The sequence below is a fragment of the Lolium perenne genome, chromosome 1 (assembly GCF_019359855.2).
Source record: "Lolium perenne isolate Kyuss_39 chromosome 1, Kyuss_2.0, whole genome shotgun sequence".
Taxonomy (NCBI): domain Eukaryota; kingdom Viridiplantae; phylum Streptophyta; class Magnoliopsida; order Poales; family Poaceae; genus Lolium; species Lolium perenne.
The window spans coordinates 10,799,870-10,813,176 of NC_067244.2; the positions used below are offsets into that span (position 1 = coordinate 10,799,870).

The 13,307-nt window shown below is 43.5% G+C and overlaps 2 protein-coding genes across 2 annotated transcripts; one reads left to right on the plus strand and one right to left on the minus strand.

Moving 5' to 3' along the window:
• Positions 1 to 3,434: 3,434 nt before the first annotated feature.
• On the minus strand, positions 3,435 to 4,892 carry LOC127326042 (MEIOTIC F-BOX protein MOF-like). The gene is made up of 3 exons (XM_051352871.1): positions 4,014 to 4,892; positions 3,768 to 3,917; positions 3,435 to 3,653 (listed from the first exon to the last, which is right to left on the minus strand). The coding sequence occupies exons 1-3, from the start codon at positions 4,890 to 4,892 to the stop codon at positions 3,435 to 3,437; spliced, it is 1,248 nt and encodes a 415-aa protein (XP_051208831.1).
• Positions 4,893 to 5,267: 375 nt separating this feature from the next.
• LOC139831384 (F-box protein At5g49610-like) lies at positions 5,268 to 12,372 on the plus strand. Its single transcript, XM_071820648.1, has 5 exons — positions 5,268 to 5,351; positions 5,442 to 6,444; positions 8,681 to 8,817; positions 9,325 to 9,426; positions 11,106 to 12,372. Exons 1-5 carry the CDS (start codon positions 5,268 to 5,270, stop codon positions 11,124 to 11,126), a joined length of 1,347 nt encoding a protein of 448 aa, XP_071676749.1. The 3' UTR covers positions 11,127 to 12,372.
• The last annotated feature ends 935 nt before the right edge of the window (positions 12,373 to 13,307 follow it).

Consider the following 13,307-nt stretch of genomic DNA (forward strand, 5'->3'; position numbering starts at 1 on the left):
AAGACTCCCATGAATCTCTCAAAGGGGAACATGTTGTGTAGAAATACAGGACCGAGAACGCCAATCTCTTCGACCAGGTGAACTAGGAGATGTGTCATAATATTGAAGAAGGATGGTGGGAACACCAACTCGAAGCTGACTAGACATTGGACCACATCCTTCGTAAATTTTGTAGAGTAAGTGGATTGATCACCTTACGAGAAATTGCATTGAGGAACGCACATAGCTTCACAATGGGTACTCGAACATTTTCCGGCAGAAGCCCCCTCAATGCAACCGGAAGTAATTGTGTCATAATCACGTGGCAGTCATGAGACTTTAGGTTTTGAAACTTTTTCTCCGACATGTTTATTATTCCCTTTATATTCGACGAGAAGCCAGACGGGACCTTGATGCTACTCAGGACTTCAAAAAAGATCTCCTTCTCCTCTTTGGTAAGAGCATAGCCGGCAGGACCTTGATACTTCTCTGGATTCAGGTTGTTTCCTTCGTGGATACTTTGCTGGTCTGCCGTGCATCCGGTGTATCTTTTGTCTTCCCATACACGCCCAAGAAGTTTAGCAGGTTCACGCAAAGATTTTTCGTCACGTGCATCACGTCGATTGCAGAGTGAACCTCTAAGAATTTCCAGTAGGGTAGCTCCCAAAATATCGACTTCTTCTTCCACATGGGTACGTGTCCGTCAACATCATGCGGAACAGATTGTCCGCCGGGACCCTTTCCAAAGATCACTTCTAAATCCTTGACCATATCATATATAACTTCCCCATTAGGGCGGGTAGGCTTGGTTCGGTTATCTGCCTCACCTCCGAAATGCTTTCCTCTCTTTCTTACGTGATGTTGTTTTGGAAGAAATCGACGATGCCCTGTACACATTCTTGTTTCCCAAATAAATACTATCAGTCTCACCTAAACAGTGTGTGCATGCATTGTATCCCTTGTTTGACTGCCCTGAAATGTTACCAAGAGCAGGCCAATCATTGATGGTTACAAATAACAACGCTCGTAGGTTAAATTCCTTTTGTTCGTGCTCATCCCACACAGGTACACCTTCGTCACGCCACAACTCTAAAAGTTCTTCAACCAATGGCCTCGGGTACACATCAATATCGTTGCCGGGTTGCTTCGGGCCCTGGATGAGCACCGGCATCATAATGAACTTCCGCTTCATGCACAACCAAGGAGGAAGGTTATAGATACATAGAGTCACCGGCCAGGTGCTAGGACTGGAGCTCTTGCTCCCGAAAGGATTAAAGCCATCTCGTACTTAGACCAAATCTTAAGTTCCTTGCGTCATCTGAAAATGACTTGAAGTCTCTGTCGATTTTTCTCCACTGCGACCCGTCCGCGGGGTGTCTCAAAGCATCACATCTTTCTTACGGTCCTCTTTGTGCCATCGCAACAACTTGGCATGCTCTTTGTTCTGGAACAAACGTTTCAACCGTGGTATTATAGGAGCATACCACATCACCTTCGCAGGAACCCTCTTCATGGGGGTGGACTCGCCCTCAACATCGCCAGGGTCATCTCGCCTGATCTTATACCTCAATGCACTACATACCGGGCATGCATTCAAATTCTCGTACTCCCGCGGTAGAGGATGCGGTCATTGATGCATGCATGTATCTTCCGCACCTCTAATCCTAGAGGGCAGACAACCTTCTTTGCTTCGTACGTGCTAGAGGGCAACACGTTCTCCCACTGGAAGCATCTTCTTTATTATTTTCAGCAACTTTTCAAATCCCTTGTCAAGTACCATTCTCTGCCTTCCACCGCACAATTCCAGCGTGGTACCTAGCTTTTTCGACCATTTTCGCAATTTGGGTACAACAGTTTGTTGTGATCCTCTAACATTTTCTCCAACTTCAACCTCTCCTTTTCATTTCCGCAGTTCATCTTCGCATCAAGAATGGCCCGACCCAAATCGTCATCCGGGTCATCAAAAATCGGCTCATCGAAAATGAGCTCTTCTTCAGCTTCGTCTTCCCCCATTCTACTACCACCGTCTTCGGTGAATAAGCTGGGATAGTTGTCACTATCCTCTTCTTCTTCGTTGTCTTCCAATATAACCCCTCTTTCTCCGTGCTTGGTCCAACAATTATAGCTGGGCATGAAACCATTCTCCAGCAGGTGGACGTGAAGGGTCTTCGAGGTAGAGTAATCCTTCATATTCTTACAGGAACTACATGGACAATACATGAAACCATTCGACTGCCTGTTTGCCTCAGCCACGTTGAGAAAATAATGCATGCCAGTAATGAACTCGGGATGGCACCGGTCACCGTACATCCATTGTCGACTCATCTGCATTTTATATGTATATCAAAAATCATTAAGTACACAACATCATGGATATATGAGTGACCAACTTAATTAATATTCAAGTTCATCACATAAAACTAAGTTTTTTTTATAAAAAAGAAGAGGCTCACCGAGGTTGTACGGTGCCGGCTAGGGGACGACGCTAGCGATCGACGGCGGTGAGGACGGGGATGATACTAATTAAACCTACAAAATATACCATAATTTCAGCTCAAATTGATTATAAAAAAAGTAAAATCCCTAACTTAGGCATTTCATCAAACACCTTGCTAGCACTAGAAAAATAGTACGAGTTAAACTACCAAAGAAATGAGCTAAATTAGGAACGCCGGAAGAAAGGATGATATTGCTAACCCTTGGATAGATGGAGGTCGTTAATCTTGTTAAAATGGTGGAGAAAAATAAAGATTATTGGAGTGTGAGAGGTGGAGAAAAATTTAGAGTGTGAGGAAGAAGAGAAAAATGAGAGCCAGCAGGGGGCTCGGGACGATCTGGGCGATTTTGATATGGCTGGGTACCCTTTGGTACCGGTTCGTGTTACGAACCGGTACCAAAGGTCCAGCCCGGGCCCCACCACGCGTTTTAATTTTGGCCGAAGACCTTTCGTACCGGTTCCTAACACGAACCGGTACGAAAGCCCCTCCCAAACCGGTACCAAAGCTCCTCGCCCACCTGAGCCCTCAAACCGGTACAAATGGCCCCATTGGTACCGGTTCGTAAGGGAACCGGTACCAATGGCTTAGATGGATGAGAGGTTTTCTACTAGTGCATGTACTATTTATTACAATAGAAATATATGGTATTGATTGTAAAAGAAAAACCCATGGTTGTACAAAAGAAGTCAAGAAGAATTAGATTAAGGCGGGTACGACTAGATACTCATTATTTGGTATATATGTCTTAGTATAATGAATCTTGCTAGATAATCGACATACCAACCAAATCAAATGAGCAATATTTCTTAATCATGTCATCAATAGCACAATCACGAGACATGGTCCTCATAAGGAAAAAATGAGTGCATGCACAGGGCACGCCAAGATGTAAGAAAACCTATATATTGAAGAGGTACAAGGCATCCGTCTAAACTAGTTGTACCAAACCCTAAGATGCTAATGTTGCATGATTCTCCACCATGGCTTCTTTGGACCTTTTGACAACACAATAGCAGTCCTTTGGAGGTTCACAGAAACAAGCATCAAGTACTCGATGATCCCACAAATGTCATCCTTTTCACGGTGTTTGATCTCCACCAGATTGAGATTGAAATGGTAGTCGGTCATTTTCACTGACATGGGCCTCTCTGCCACCCTTTCAGAGAGCATCGGAAGCTTTAATTTGACATAAAAAAATAATACATATTGTTATGATTAATTCCAATCACAGTAAACTAATAGGAACACTATATTGTAGAGTAGAATGCATGGATAGTAAAAATCTCGTACCGTGCAGTTCTGTAGAGTGAGTTTCTCCAAGTTAGGAGCGAAGAGGATAAAGTACTCCAGGAGCATGTGCACCTCATCGCACTGGTCCAGGATCAATGTTCTGAGGTTACGGAACCTCGGGAAATCTCTGCCATATCTATGAATCATCACCTGAAAAACCAAAAATAGATACTACGGAGTTATAAAATTTGTTTATCACAGATGCCTGGAGTATAATCTTGCGGCAACTAAAGGTAGAATTCGAACCACATTCAGCGGCGGGAAGCTCGACATCTCTAATTTTGTGACATTGTGAACGCTGCAAAGGAGGTCGAATTCGTTGAGGATGCAGCTTCTGCCCAAACGAACCGTGGCCTGGATGAGCGAGGGCATCTCGAAGAGCCATAGGGGGACAAATGTTGGCAGAAGCACGATGTGGAAAGAAGCGAGTCCAGGAGCCACAATGCGCGGGGTGTAACTCAAGCGGACCAGAGAGCCACTCATCTGGTCCATGCCCTTGTTGCACGAGTCGACGACGAGGGTCCTGAGCGTGCGAGAGGCGACCACCTCCTCGAAGCCGATGAGGCAGTCCCTGAGCTCGAGGTGCTCCAGCCTAGGGCACCCATCGGCGCCGAGGAGGAGCTCGAAGCCGGCGCACAGCGTGACCCCGGTAAGCCGCAGCGTGGTGAGCCGGCGGAGGACCGTGCCATCGCCCATGCGATGCAGCTCGACGTGCGGGCCAGTCGAGTGGTTGTAGATGTCGAGTGCGGAGGGGTTGTAGCGCGCGAGGAAGCGGGGAACCCAGCTGTTCCTGTCTGGCATTCTCCGGCGCTTCTGACGGCCGTACTTGGGAGGCTGGACGACCTGCATCCGGAGCTCGTCGAGGTCGAGGGCGTTGTGCTGCAGGAGGAGGCTGTCTGCGAAGCTGCTGAACCTCGCCCAGTTCTCGAGGTCGTCATGCTTGAACTCCAGCAGGCCGACGTCAAGGAACGGCACGTCGCGCCAGAGATGGCGCCACCGACGCGACAGGGCGCTCGTCTGCACGAGCCGCCTAGCGCCCATGGAAGAAAGGGAGATGATGATGTGGAGCAGGCAATCCGGCAGGTCGCTAAGTCTGTCCGGCGTGGCGTCGGCGGCATGATCCATGGCAGATTGCAATCCAAGTCTATGCCAGTCAGATCAATCATCGAGGACGTACTAGCGACCTCTCCATCGCTCTATTTATTTTTCTTGGAAGTTTATGATCGATGGAGGCCGTGTCCGAATAGAAGTTGAAATCGACTGGGCGACTGCATCACGCAGGGCAGCGTCCCCCACCGAATAGAGTTTTCAGAAAGAAAGACTAAGCCGGTAAGCCCATATATTCCCACACAAAAAGTAAGCCCAAGTAGTCCATCCTTCGGTTTCCTCGGTCTCTCGCACGGATGACACAGGCGCCACCGCTCAAGAGAAAAAAAAAAAAGACACAGCCGCCGATCTATTGCCGGCCACAGACCCTATTCCCGGCGACCGGAGTAGGAGATGGCTGCATGGAAAAGGAATACCCGCCTGAGATCGGAGACACCACCGCCGTCCCCCCACATTGTTCCTGTATTAGGCTCTAAGGTTAGTCGTACGCTTCGTCCTTCTTCCGATCATCCATCCATCCAAGAAAGGGAATCGAGGAACTGACCAAACCAATTCTCCTGTTTGCAGAAGAAGAACAAGAAGCGTAAGAAGAAGGAACAGAAGTACGTGTCGAGCCTTCCGGACGACGTCCTCGTCGAGATCCTATCGCGGTTACCCTACAGGTCTTTCTGCCGCGTCAAGTGCGTCTCCAAGCCGTGGCTTGCCCTTTGCTCCGACCTCGACATCCACAATAAGTCACCACGGACCATGTCAGGCTTCTTCTTCATCGGCGAGGTCCGCGACGGTGGCCTCACTTTCCATGATCTGACGTTCGGTTTTGGCCCCCGGCAGGTCGATCCCACTCTAGCTTTCTTGGGCAGCTACGGACGCATCAGTGTCGAACGATGCTGCATCGGTGGCCTCCTCCTTTGCAAATGCTGGATGTCACGTTCTGAGGAATATGAGTACAGTTACGTTGTGTGTAATCCTACGACAGAGAAGTGGACCGTGTTGCCTCGTATAGAGAACTCGGACCGGGTGGATGGTCACTGTTTTATGGATGCTGACAGTTTATTGGGCGATCACCTTTCTGAGTTAAACTGCAGCGAACACTTTTTAGGTTTTGATACAGCTAACCCCTCCTACTTTGTGGTGGTTGTGACAGAGTTAGTTTACCATGGACAGGTCAGAGAAGTGGCGATCTACTCATCCGAAACTGGAGGATGGACTTCCATGCGGAGTAAGTGGGGTTCTGAAACAATCTTTGCGGAAGGGTGTGACGAAGCTGTCTTCCTGAATGGCAGGATGCATTTCACTTCCCTTCATTCGTCAGTAGTAACAGTGGATGTAGAGGGGGAGGTTTGGAGGGAAATTGAAGTGCCAAAGGGCCATAGGTTCGGTTCCATTGGACAGTCTCAGGGATATTTGCATTACTGGGATGTAGAGATTGACTGCCAACTCTCTGTTTGGGTTCTTGAGGATTATGGTACTGGACACTGGACCCTAAAGCACACTGTTAACGTTCTGGAACTGTTTGGAAGGCATCGTCGCACAGACTACGAGTGCTACGATATTGCATTTCATCCTGACTGTAATTTGATTTTTATTACTGACGGGGAGATTGCTGTGTCTTATGATATGGATAGTCGGAAAGTTCAGGTTATCTACACATCTAAACAACTCCAGTATGGCTTACCTTATATTCCCTGCTTTGCAAAGTGGCCATCAGATGGGTAGTGGCAGTGGTGGCATCATAAAATCATTTTTGTTGAATATGGGCCTGATTTTATTGTTTTGTGGCAGTGGCACCAGCTTTGATATGTACTAATACCTATGTCACCAGGGAAGAAGGCAGTTGAGTTTAACGGAACTGAACTTTAGTTTTTTTTTTTTACTTTCTGTTTTATGTTCCTTCCCCTTTTGCGATAAGATAAATTTGCTTAATAGTGCAGTAAGAGCATGTCTAACAGACCCCTTAAAAGGGGCAAACTGTCAACACCCGGATTTTTAAGTCCAGATGCCTATTATGCCGTACATTGCAATCCCAGGAATAATGTTTTTGCGAGACATAATAGTAAGTAGCATAGAGTCATCATTTATTAGAACACATATTGTCTTACAACCATAGATCACATGATCTAATATTACAAAAATATATTGTTCAACAACACCAATAGTAGCGGAAGCGAAGTAGTAGTGGACTATCTATTCCACAGGCAAGGCTTGACGTTAGAAGACGATCCTAGTTATCGTAGACGTCCTGTTGTCCGTCATCCTGATACTGTTGCTCTCCTTCAAAATCTGGCATTTGAATAGCCAGGGCAAAGCCATGAGTACTTTAAAGTACTCGCAAACTAACACTAGAGTTATTACTTATTAGATATAGTAAGGGGGTGCTAAGCTCTAGATTTATTTGCATAAAGCCAAGTTTTAGTTTGATAAACATTTAGTAAAGCCTTATCATGTGCTAGACTAACTCAAGTGGGAACATTAGTGTCATTCCCACAACTCATGTTGATTCACCTCAATATCACCTTTCAATTCATCATTCCTTTTTAAGATCAAATTTATGATAACGGAGATAGTATGGCCTTTCCAATCGTCCGTAACCGTGGACACGACTATTCGAATAGGTTTAACACTCTGCAGAGGTTGTACTCTTGTGCCACAACTTTTGATTGCATCCGTCGAGGATAACCCCGAATCATCGTAGCACAGTACGTGGATCATCAACCATAACCTTTCACTTATATATGCTAGTATGAGCACCTCTCCCCATGAGCTTGGCCTCCCGGTGAAAACCGCAGTTAACCCGGGAACTGCACAGGGCTTGGGCCGTACATTCACCTCATTTTAACATCATTCCACACTTAACGGAGGCAGCCTCGGCGTAACCCCTATGCTGCTTGTTTAGAGGGAACCCATACTAAAATACACAAGTTTCTAGTTAAGCCCTACCCATAATCAGGTATTGTGGGGGTACTTGTATAATTGGAAGGGTATCGCATTCAAACCCAATCATCAGTTTTATCAAAAATCACCATCTTCTTTTGTTCATATTCACCTCCACTTTACAAACTTTCAAAGTTATTTCACTTCACCATGTTCCCATCTAGAGTAGTCAATTTTAATTGATTAGCACTAGCAACTAGTTCATGAGGGGTGCTATCTATCTTTGATTTGTGCTAAGCTAACTTCAACATTGTTCTACTCTAGACCAAGTGAATCATAAATCAAAAAGGTACTTTGAAATCTCTAAAGAGCACTAAGCTCCCAGTCTTCCGCGCGTTTGTGGTGGATCGGCCGATCGCTTTCGTTGGGCGGGCCTGCCTGGCCGGTGTGTCAGTGTGTGTTACGCTTGACCGCTCGTGAATTTGGGAGACTATACGTGCCTGGTTTGTGGGCCCGTGGATGTGAGGCGGTTCCTTTGAGGATTATCCCAATTTGTCGATCCTCTCACGGGTTGTCTTCCTGGTTCATCCTCCAATCCCTTCTTGTTGCAAGCCTCCAATCCCGCACATCTACCTTCTCCTTCGTCCAATCGATCGCCGCCCTATGCATCGGCCAACTACTCCGCTAACAACCCACTGCTCTGTCGTGCTCGGAGCACCCATTAGGCTAGAGTTTTGACCTTCTATCCCCAACTCATCTTCGTCGTGCTCGTGCACGCCGACCGGTAGAACTCCGGCCCTCCACATCCGCGCGCATCTTCGTCATTCATGGCTGGGAACGAGTCCTCCAGCCATGGCGTTGGTGTCGTTGGGGGAGGAAGACGGGGTGAGGATGAGTCCCAGCATCCTGGAGTTGGTGGACACAACATCCTGGAGTTGGTGGACACGCCATCGCCAACAGCGAGGACTTCCGCAAGGCCACGGACTACTTCGGCGTCCTCTACGATGCCGCAGCCCTCGCGCTATCCGCTTTCACCGCCGAGGCCATCCACCTCAACCCCGGAAACTACACTGTAAGATTGTCCGTTCCTATTCTCTCCTCCTCTCCTCATCCGTACTGGATTGGACTGGAAATTCATAGAGCTTCAATTGTTTCAAGGTGATTGTTTGAGCTGTGACGTTGTGATGCTGATGCTGACTACGGAATCAATTCCTCATCCATTATAACTGTATTGCATAGCTTATAGTAGATGGATGACTCGAATTAGTGTGGTATGCAGGGAGTGGGTAGGTGGATAGTCGGTTGTGATGTGCAGGGAGACCAACTATGAGCATGTTAAGTTGTTGACCTTATTTAGGAAGGGGATCATGACATGATGTTTAGCTATTTGAGTATTGTTATCCTGATCCAGTATGCAAGATTGAGGAACGGGTTGGATAATGATTTCGATTGGAAAGTTTCAGTATGTATTATTTGCCTTTCCTTTGTGCATAAATGTCTTGCATTTCCTTTTGCTGAAGGTCAATTTTCTTTGGTGGGCATCTGTGTTGAATTCTTGTGTTGTTTTTTTGCTTGATAGGTCTGGCATTTCAGGCGTGCGAGGAGGCTTGGCCTAGGTTGCATCACTACTGTTGCCGCTATGCTCCATGCGGATGCTTGGAAAAGGGAACGGGAAATTACAGTAAGATACATTGTCTCATTTATCATAGTTGCTTCAGTAATACATTGCATAGTCTTTGCAAACAAATTAAATCTGCAAGAGCCAATGAAATATATTCACGATTTTCTGCATATAAATAATGTGTTGTATAACATTTTCCGATTGTGTGGCTCGCAGCCAATTTCTAGAAGCTTAATTTTATCGGCACATAAGAGGTCTGCATTCTCTGTGGTGTTTCTCATATAAAATTAGACATCTCTTTCTACAAAGAAGCCATCAATTGTACAGAAAACATATGTATTGCTTAGAATTGATTCAGCTTCATGCCAATAGGTATCTCAGTGCTAATTATTTTCCTAATATTGGTATCGGAAATTCTTCTTTTCGTGCGAGGAGGTGACTCAGATAAATGAATTCTATAAAGTGAGAGTTGATTATAGCATCAGAAGACTGATGCGCTATTCTACCCTGAAACCACTATTCTTCGGTTACAAATCATTTTTTCCATTGGTTTCTTTTTGCACAATTGCTCTAATATTCCAGCAATTTTTCTTTGTTGGTAAAAGTGGTAGGTACGCTCTGTTTAGCAGAACTCTCTGTAGCTTTGGCCATGAAATTGTTGAGAATAAGGCAGGCAAGGAAGTTGTTATTTGTTGATTTGAAATTGCAGATGCAATTATTCTACTCCCACAACTATTAATCACAAGTTCTTTCACTTTATTGTAACATGGTATCTTATAAATAGTTCTTAGAAGGTTACGTGAAGATATACAGCATGTACGCCATATTGGATGAAGATTCCAACTAAATCTGTTTATGTTAAAAGGTTCTTCCTTTACTCTGGTCAAGAAAGGTACCTGAGTTTGAAGATCTTAGTTGCAAGTAATATCACTGCATCCCAATCATGACACATTTTTCTTATATGAATTATGATTATGACAGATTGATGGAGTTTTTTTTCAAGAATTAATCTATCATGTATAAAACGTTGTTAACCATTTTTTAAATTACATAGTCAATCTCTATTTATATTTTTGCATGACTTCCGGTTATCTTTCAACATTGTTCAATATATCTTTCTTTCATGCTTAGAAGTACAAGCCACAAGAGATGGTTTTGTGTACCTGGTCGTGCGGGCACCAGGTTGACTGGAAATAGTAGTAGCATGCATGTATAAGTTCGTAGAAGTTCTGAAAAAATGCTGGATTAGATGTATGAACATATGAAATTTGATACAAAATTATACTTGTTTGAGTTCTCTCTAGGAGAACAAAAAAGAGGAGAGAGTATCTAAAAAAGATCATGCAAACATATACCATTAGTTTAATTCGTGGAGCATGCAAAATAAAAATTTATTGGACGAACTTACTTTAGAATAGTATGTATTTCTAAATTGGACTGCAGAGAACCCCAATTCCATTTTCTGCATGTTGGTTACCTAGCCTATAGGAATACTGATTGAATAATGTTTGTTTGTTACTTCTCTCTAAACTAAGCATGGACATGGTATCTACCTGTCCCCGCACATATTTCAGTTTCTGCGATTTAAGTATGTGCCTACAGCCAAGTTTTATTGGTGCATTGCATTTCTTTTCTATTCTCTTAACTCTTAGTTGTGTGTTGTAAGTAGAAGGACAATGGATTGACTCAATGTAGCAAGACGTTTATTCTGTTCCACCTAACCTATTTCATTATTCCAGTTCACTAACAGCAAGAATTAGTCTGTTTTTGCCCTACGGTTAACCATGAGAACTGCCACCTGTTTCAGGTATAATCATTTAATACCATATTATTTTATTTTTATTTTTATGTTTATATTTCTATTCTTTATACGGTACTCCCTCCGATTCATATTACTTGATGCTAATATAGATGTATCTAGACACATTTTAGTTGTAGATATAACTTTAACATGAAGTAATATGGATCGGAGGGAGTACATATTGTTCGTGCTTAATCATAATCTTTACTTGAACATTGTGGTGTTGTTAGTGTCAGAGCTTTGACTAATGGAACCAAGTAGAATATCTATAAGGTGACAATTGCTGAGAGTACTCATTCTCTGATCGAAAAAGTTACAAATTTTGTGGTAGTATGTTTGGGGCCAGGTGGTAGTTCACTATGGATGCCATGCATGGGGGCCATGTAAAGACTTATATATATGGAAAGTGTTTAAGCGGTTACTTGAATTTATTTATCTGCTCGGACTTCTGTGAATACCTAGGCTACTAATTATTTTATGGAAGCATATATTTAGGTCAAATGTGAGTTTTTTGACTGTTCTGATCCGAATGGTATTTTGTTTCTAAAGTTTTATTTCAATAATGGAGCTCACAGATTTTCTGATGTAGGAGAGACTAATTGTTTCTGAATTTTGCTTTCAAGTGTGGACACTAATTAATATTAGGGTAGCACGAGCTCAGTTTAAACGCCTCACGTTTGTACAAATAAACATATACCATGTATGGTCTTCGTACTCTCATGCGACCTTTATGTTACCTATACCTAACTTGATATAAAATTGTGTACTATGTCATCTCATGTACATTATATGTGCTTGGGTTACTGGTTATTAACTTATTTTAATGATATTATTGTGATTCAGGTTTAGGATAGCTATAGAAAAGTTTGAAAGGCGGTCTAATTGGATTTGTCCTTAGGAAGTGTGTACACTCAAAGAGAAAGGGATTGATTTATTCAATGGATAAGGATTTTTTTTTTGAATTTTCTCGAGCCACTCGATTCTTTGAATTATATGTCTTATTATAGGATTGCGGAAGTATGTGTGATGCATGTATCATGATTTATCTGTTATTTCATAATACCTTTACGAAAGAGCAAACATCTTTTTTTTTTGTTTACTTCTCTTTTCTTAATCTCATTATTGTCTCGAAAGAATGGGCTATGTGCTCTGTCTTGTGGATTTTGTTGAAACTAAACCAAATTACGAGTCCATGTTGCAAGCCTTTGCCAAAGCTTACTTTACTGCCCATTGTTGCTCTGAAAAGCAAGGAAACTCAGATCTTACTTTCTCCGTTGCATTGTACTGCCCACTGATGTCTACGTTCCCCCTCCTTTCCTGTAGACAGTGTTGGGCCTCCAAGAGCAGAGGTTTGTAGAACAGCAGCAAGTTTTCCCTTAAGTGGATCACCCAAGGTTTATCGAACTCAGGGAGGAAGAGGTCAAAGATATCCCTCTCATACAACCCTGCAACCACAAAGCAAGAAGTCTCTTGTGTCCCCAACACACCGAATAGGTGCACTAGTTCGGCGAAGAGATAGTGAAATACAGGTGGTATGAATATATATGAGCAGTAGCAACGGTGCCAGAAAATAGCTTGCTGGCGTGTAGTTGATGGTGGTAGTATTGCAGCAGTAGTAACGCAGTAAAACAGTAAACAAGCAGTAGTAACTCAGCAGTATTTAGGAACAAGGCCTAGGGATTATACTTTCACTAGTGGACACTCTCAACATTGATCACATAACAGAATAGATAAATGCATACTCTACACTCTTGTTGGATGATGAACGCATTGCGTAGGATTACACGAACCCTCAATGCCGGAGTTAACAAGCTCCACAATTTGTTCATATTTAAGTAACCTTATAGTGTAAGATAGATCAACATAACCAGATAGATCACATCAATACCATCATAATGATAATTAACTCCACAATCTACAAGAGATCATGATCATAACCTACGACAAGAACCACACGGTGCACACACTAGTCACCTTTACACACGTGCAGGAGGAATAGAACTACTTTAATAACATCACTAGAGTAGCACATAGATGAATTGTGATACAAAACTCATATGAATCTCAATCATGTAAAGCAGCTCATGAGATCATTGTATTGAAGTACATGGAGAGAGATTAACCACATAGCTACCGGTAC

Excerpts from the sequence above, each read along its gene's own strand:
- LOC127326042 (XM_051352871.1), bottom strand. The coding sequence starts at position 4,892 with ATGGATCATGCCGCCGACGCCACGCCGGACAGACTTAGCGACCTGCCG. Across the intron at positions 3,918-4,013 it reads GCTTCCCGCCGCTGAATGTG|GTGATGATTCATAGATATGG; the intron begins GTTCGAATTCTA and ends TTGGTTTTTCAG. Across the intron at positions 3,654-3,767 it reads TCACTCTACAGAACTGCACG|CTTCCGATGCTCTCTGAAAG; the intron begins GTACGAGATTTT and ends GTCAAATTAAAG.
- LOC139831384 (XM_071820648.1), top strand. The coding sequence starts at position 5,268 with ATGGCTGCATGGAAAAGGAATACCCGCCTGAGATCGGAGACACCACCG. Across the intron at positions 6,445-8,680 it reads TATTGCATTTCATCCTGACT|TTGGTGGACACGCCATCGCC; the intron begins GTAATTTGATTT and ends AACATCCTGGAG. Across the intron at positions 8,818-9,324 it reads TCAACCCCGGAAACTACACT|GTCTGGCATTTCAGGCGTGC; the intron begins GTAAGATTGTCC and ends TTTGCTTGATAG.